Source organism: Setaria italica, chromosome I (genome assembly GCF_000263155.2).
Source record: "Setaria italica strain Yugu1 chromosome I, Setaria_italica_v2.0, whole genome shotgun sequence".
NCBI classification, from domain to species: Eukaryota; Viridiplantae; Streptophyta; class Magnoliopsida; order Poales; family Poaceae; genus Setaria; species Setaria italica.
In genome coordinates, this window is record NC_028450.1 from 26,243,725 (window position 1) to 26,250,688 (window position 6,964).

General features: G+C 48.7%; 2 protein-coding genes across 2 annotated transcripts; both read left to right on the plus strand.

Moving 5' to 3' along the window:
- Positions 1-249: 249 nt before the first annotated feature.
- LOC101753842 (pectinesterase inhibitor 8) lies at positions 250-1,224 on the plus strand. Its single transcript, XM_004952606.2, has one exon. It carries the CDS (start codon positions 399-401, stop codon positions 957-959), a length of 561 nt encoding a protein of 186 aa, XP_004952663.1. The 5' UTR covers positions 250-398; the 3' UTR covers positions 960-1,224.
- Positions 1,225-3,473: 2,249 nt separating this feature from the next.
- On the plus strand, positions 3,474-4,292 carry LOC101754236 (pectinesterase inhibitor 8). The gene has a single exon (XM_004952607.3). It carries the CDS (start codon positions 3,597-3,599, stop codon positions 4,161-4,163), a length of 567 nt encoding a protein of 188 aa, XP_004952664.1. The 5' UTR covers positions 3,474-3,596; the 3' UTR covers positions 4,164-4,292.
- Positions 4,293-6,964: the final 2,672 nt, after the last annotated feature.

Genomic DNA, 6,964 nt, shown 5'->3' on the forward strand with positions numbered 1-6,964 from the left:
CCGGCCCAGCCGGCGGTAATGATATGGGTCGGCGGGGTCGGCGCCTTACCACCGGCTGAGGCGGCGGTAAGGCCCTTCCGCCGCCTGGGCCTGCGGCAATAGCCTAGATTTGCAATTTTTCCATCTGTATATTTCTGCAAAATCGAAAAAAAATAAAAAAAAAAATTCAAACTGACAGCACGGACGGGCCCACAGAAGTTCTAGACAATTCTGCTGGTACAACACAGTTGGGCAACCCCGCGTCAGATTTGTCCCAGCTCGTAACAACCGAGCTGATCAGTCGCCACACTCCACTCCATAGTGGCATAGTCCACACCACTCTGCCACTGAGCTCGTCCAAGAACGCAAGGCAAAGCCACCGAGCTCTACCGCCGGCTAGCTAGTGGAGTGGTAGATCGATGATGCCTTCGACGGCCCGCGTTCTGTCCGCCGCCGTGACGGCCCTCGTCGCGGCGCTCGCGCTGGGCGTCCCCGGCGCCAGCGCCACCCCGGAGACGACGTGCGCGGCGGCGGCGGCCCGAGACCGGCGCGTGGACTACGGCTTCTGCGTGTCGCGGCTGAGCCACCACCACGACAGCCCCGACGCGGACACCTGGGGCCTGGCGAAGGTGGCCGCCGACGTGGGCGTCGCCACGGCCGGGGACGCCGTCTACGACATCAAGGCTCTGCTCGCCAAGCAGGGCGCCGGCGACGCCGGCAAGGCGCGGGCGGCGCTGGAGCAGTGCCGGGGCCTTTACGACGCGGCGGAGCTCGCGTTCGCGGAGGCCTACGACGGCATCAACCGGCGCGACTACGCGGCCGGGAAGGAGCACGCCGCGGAGGCGGCGTCCCTGGCGCGCCGGTGCGGCGGAGCCTTCGCGCGGGCCGGCGTCCCGCCGCCGCCGCAGGTCGCGCGGTGGGGCGACGAGTCCGCCAAGATCGCGGTCGTCTGCACGGCCATCACCGACCTCATCAAGTGAGTGGTGCCAGCGGCCAGCCTGCCAGGTGACGCATTTGCTGGCTGCGTAGCGTCGCGATCCGCCGGCGTGAGTGTTCTGATGCGCTGGTTACACCCCCCGGAGTAACGCGGTCGTACGTGATGTGGCAGTTACCCGAGCTCGTTGTCGCTAGAAATTGTGATGGAATAAAAGCGTTTCGTTTCCGGTTACTGTTCCTGTTCATCTCCTTACTTTGCTTTAATGAAATGATGGAACTAAATGAACTGGTGCATGATGTTTTTTCTTCTCTGATCTTCTCGGTGCTCTCTTTTTCGACGGTTCCTCCTTGTTCGCGTCGTCGTTTATCGATCCATGTGGCGGAAAATCGACGACGACGCTGCTCGCAAATAATGCTTGCCGCATGCTAGCCTCCGGCTCCGGCGCTGCTCTGCGCGCGGTGGAGGGCCCCATACTCCCATCGATCGGGGACCGGGTGCAACCAGAGCAGACCACGTAGTAGAGCACTTGTCACCTTCCATGAGGCTACCATGTGCCGCTGCAGCCCTGCCGGTGCCGGCGCCGGTCCTACAGGAAGACTACTGCCGGTGACGGGCGGTCCTGCACGAGCTGTTGCCCGTGAAAACGTTTGGTGCAAACAACGGACGCGGACCACGGGCGAGGATGCATTGTTTTTGCATTTGTCTATGATGAAGCCCCTCCTCCTGTTACTTGTTGCCTTCTTGGCGAATCTCTTTCGTGGCCTCTCATCCAAACTCTCTCATCTCGATCGATGTAGGCCGTTTTAGCTTCAACGGCAGTATTTGCTGTTGCACATACTAGACGAATCGGAACCAACCGTTTGTATTCTTCTTGGCTAGTGGGAATACAGCCTTTGGCTGCCATGCCACAATTATTGTACTTTGTACACATCCACCGGAGCAAACTATCGAACCATATAGAATCTCACATAGGTTTGGGTAGAAAAATAAAATGCAAAAACTGCTTGCTTGTTAGTTAGTAAGTATTCCACGAATATCCAATGCAAAAACGCTTTGATTTTGTTTTAAGTCAAACTTCTTTAACTTTGATCAATCACATTGGTAGGAAATATACTAACACCCATAATACCCTACTAATGCATCATTAAGACATGTTACGGTAGATTTACTGGGAATAAGGGCAATGCTTGGATCCAACAATTAAAAAATTTAGCTAGCACCTCTTTTTTAACTAGCTAAATATCATCTTAGCTAAAATTTAGCTAGGGTGTTAGGATCCACGAACTAAATGATCGTTGAAAAGATATTTGTCTATCCTACCCCTCCCTCCCACCCACGTCTCATCAATCTTCTTGATTTTCCTATGAAAGGTGGAGGGGCGGTTCATTCTTTTACCAATTTATCTGAGTTTAGCTGGGTTCAACCAGTTGAAAGAATATTTAATTAGCTAGCTAAAATTTAACTGGGTCATGTTTGGATCCATAGTAGCTAAATTTAGCAGGCTAAAATTTAACCGGTAGATCCAAACAGCACCTAATATGATGTTGTAGTTGGTGATGTATTTTTCTACAAACTTGGTCAAAGTTAAAGGTCATAAGATGGAACTAAACATCTTATATTTGGACCGAATGAACCATTTGACTTTGAGATGTTCTAAGCGTCTGTTTGCGCTATGTTGCTATTGCATTGGCACACATGAAAAATATTGGATTTCCATTGCGACTTTAATACATTTTATTATCTTTTTTTCTGCAAAAGTATTTTTTAGTTTCCTATAATTTATTACACATATTTAGGTTCATATTGATTTCCTATCATTTGTGTCTCACAATTTAAATTGTGCACAGTCAATTGCAAAATAAGTTTACCATTTTACATGTGATTTGTTGAAACTAAAATTTATTTTTTATGATAGTATGCTCATTTTTTCAATATTTTAGGAGTACATGAAATTATATTGACATGGATCTTATTGTATTTAATTAATCGTAAGTACTCTATGTATATTTATAGAAAAGAATATCATGTCTATAACACCAAATTAGTATAATTAGGTCTATCATTAAGTAATTTTCATAGTAGATGTTTACACTCTTCTTTATAATGTTGGTCAAACATAAGATAGTATGACCTAGGTCCTAGGACAGCTTTGGGACAGAAGGAGTATATCATTATGGTTCTTTTTTTTTTAATTTATGTTCAGTTTTTTCAAACTGAAGGAACGATTTAGAAGTAAAGTAATTCCCTCGCTACCCATCCATCCATCATGATTTTTCCCCGATTTTAAATAAGAAACTTCTTCTTTTTCCCCGATGGTGTCGAATAAGGAATTCTCTCCTCATCGTTCTCCAAGCCAGCAGCGGTCCAAAACGGATAAGAGTAATGAGCACATTATGCCTTGATAATGTTTGGGCTGTTAGTGTGATGGGCTTGATCAAAAGATCGGAACAGGCCATTCTGTGAACGGGCTCAAATGATGAAGGCCCGCGAGCATTTGCTTTTGGCTCGCGATCCGCGCTCTATATAAGGCAACTCAGACTCCCTCAGTCCCCCACACCTCAAAATCTTGTCTCAGTTGTCCCATCCCAGCAAAAGGAAAGCCGCCGCGAGCTTATATCATCACTCCCTTGGCGACACAGAGCACGCAACAGGATCAATTGGTCGATCGACGACGACGACGATGAAGCCGACGACGCCGACCGCTCGCCTCCTCGCCGCTGGCGCGCTGGCCGCCGCGGCGGTCGCGCTCGGCTGCCTCGCCGCCGGCGCCGGCGCGACGGTGGTGACGACGTGCAGGGCGGCGGCAGACAGCGACGCGCGCGTGGACTACGGCTTCTGCGTGGCGGAGCTGGGCAACCACCGCGAGAGCCCCGACGCCGACACCTGGGGCCTCGCCAAGGTGGCGGCGCTGACGGGCGTCAACAACGCCGACGACGCCGTCTACGACGCCAAGGCACTGCTCGCCAAGCCCGGCGCCGCCGCCGGCGGTCCGGCGCGCGCCGCGCTGGAGCAGTGCGCGAAGCTGTACGACTCCATGGGGTTCGCGTTCGCCGAGGCGGAGGACGAGATCAACAACCGCCACTACGCCGCCGGGAAGGGGAAGGCGGCGGAGGCGGCGTCCCTCGCGCACCAGTGCGACGACGCCCTCGCCAAGGCCGGCGCCGTCCCCTCGCCGATGGCGCAGCACAGCTCCTACTCTGTGAAGATCGCCACCGTCTGCACGGCCATCACCAACCTCATCAAGTGAATACCGTAGGTGGTTTTGCTACTGTAGTGTATAAAAAACGTGGTCGACGATCGAGTTGACAGCACACGTCAAAATGTTGTGCCTTGGAAAACTTGAGACAATAAAAGAGTGTGGTTTTTGTTAGTGGAAGTAGTGAGTGGCCTCGTGCAGGGATGGCTTGCGTGCACTACGCCATGACGCTGTCGGTTAGAACAGGATTTTGCTGGCGGCTAGAAAAGGTTTACGCTGGCAACTTTGAACCATCACAAATGCCGTCTGTGCTGGCGGTTGCTCGTCCATCAGCACAGACCGCTCTCTGCTGGCGGGCGACGTTAGCCACCTGCCAGCACTGATGCTTTCTGTGCTGGCAGTGTGGTTACACCACCCGCCAGCACAGATGGTTTCTCTGATGGCGGGTGGCAGGAATATGTATTTTCCCATTCAATATATTATTTCCCGTGAATTATTTATTATTTTTATTTCCCACCAGTTTTTAGCCGTCAAATTGAAATATGTATCTCCAACCAAATAACAACAAACTTGAATAATAAATAATTCACATTATTAAAAACTGCATCATACATAATACATAATTCACATTATTAAAAGTCCAACATTTGGAATAGAGCTGTTCTTTACCACGCTAATATTAAAACTACTGCGCCCACCGATAAAGATTTGTGCACTCGTCCACCATCAACGCGCCATCTTTATCAAAGAATGCTCCATCCTTATGACAAATCTCGCGTAGGATGAACCTCGCCATGTCCGTACAAATGTTATCGATTTATTTGTCTTCGATCTTGGTATAGTTACCGCGGATGGTAGGCATCTACAGGTAAACAGTAAATGAAGATTATGATGTATTACCATTAGGAAGTTAGCTATGGCAGTGTATAAGAGACTTACATCTTCAGAATTCATCTAGTACCTCCCATTATTTCTGATGAACTCGCACACGTAATATCCGTATAGCACATAGCCGGAAGATTGCTTGTGGTAGTGCAAACAAATAGAAAAATGATACAATGATGAGTTGTTATTAATGACAAGTCTACAATATATGAAAAAAGCAAGTTTTTATGTTCTTACGTATTTATGATATATTATTTTCATAGCTTTCATCCTTTTTAGATTGTGGGACCCATTTTTTTAGCATGCTAAGCTTGTACGTACTTTGAGGATATAAAGACAAAAGTTAGTAATACAGCATGCACGTAAGTACTGCCAAGAAATATTTTACTTTTGTATAATGCCTATGAAATTCTTGTACCTATCTCTATCATAGCTTGCTGAGTCAAGAACCACTGCTTCTCCTAGCTTAGGTAAAATCATGATGCAAATCCAATGATCACTGCATTATATTAAAATAATTTATATTATAGACAGCATTAAGTAGCACCTAGTATATATATAGTAATTAAAACTAGCTTACTCAAAACCGCAAGGAGCCATGATATATTGCTTGTCAGGCCTTTTCCACATCACTTTAGAAATGTATATGGACACTTTGTGCATTTCTTCTCTATGAATTTATTTTTGGTAGCATCTTTCTCTGCTTGTGTCTCTGCTGCATCTATCTGTACTTTGATCATTACAGTCAATTTGTATCCTATATACATAAAAATTATTCATATCACAATTTTTAACCTATATACATAAAAATTATATCTACAACAATTTGTATACTAAATCCAACTATTTTTCTATCATAATTTTTACAAATTTATTATTCCTAAAAATTGCAATCAATAAATCTTTATACACCAAATTTTCCTATCTCAATTTTCAATACAATAATTATAATTGAATTAAATTAAAAAAAACAACAGACGGGGAGGGGACTCGGTAGAGGAGGCGCAACGGCTAGGGTAGAGGAGGCGGCGTGGCTGCCTTGGGTGCCGTCGAGGGGGCTAGCGTGGCGGCGGCTTGGCGTCAGTGTCAAACTGGGAGGCCACGGTGGTGGCTGGCAGGGAGGAGGGTGGTGCGGGGGCGGCTTGGGCTGGCGGAGGTGCGGCGGCGACCGGAAGGAGGCCGCGGCGGTGCACGGGGAGGCGCAGCAGCGTCGGGAAGGGGGTCGCGGCGCGACCGGCGCTCGTGGAGGAGGGTTGCGGCAGCAACGGGGAGGTGCGGTGACGTCGGGGAGGGGACCGCGGCGGCGCTCGTGGAGGAGGGCCGCAGCGGTGCACGGGAGGAGGGAGGCGGTGCTTGTGGACGAGGGCCGCGACAGCGCACGGGGAGGGGGCCGCAGCAACGACGGTGTCGAGGAGGGTGGCGGTTCCAGCGCTAATTTTCGCAGCCTGATGGCGTAGTGAAACTTTCGCGCCGGGACTTAGAAAATTTGGTGCCCTGGTCGCGCGTTATACACGAGAGATCGTGATGACGGGCGCTAATGCCGCCCGCCAGTACAGAGCCTTGCACTGATGGGCGGCATTAGCGCCCGCCAGCACAGCTTTTATGCGCTGGCGGGTGGCATTAAGCACCCACCAGCAAAGAATTTTCAGCAAATTTCAAACATTTTGAATACTTGCTAAGTAAGCTCAAAATTATTTAAAACTTCTACACCTGAGCATAAATGTTTTATAGGTCTTCATCTCCAATTATTTTCTCCCTTCTAGCGCAGTGGTGGTCGAGTTTTGGACTTTGAGTAGTATACATATATTGTTCAGTTTTCGAAAGGTTTCAACTTTCAAGCTTTCCGTTGGTCTCGGGGCATGCATGATTAGCAACGAAAAGTTTCAAATGATCCACGTAGTACTGCCTTCAGTTCCAACTTCCAACTATAATTCCATATAATACCTTCTCCTCGCTTCAACTTGAGA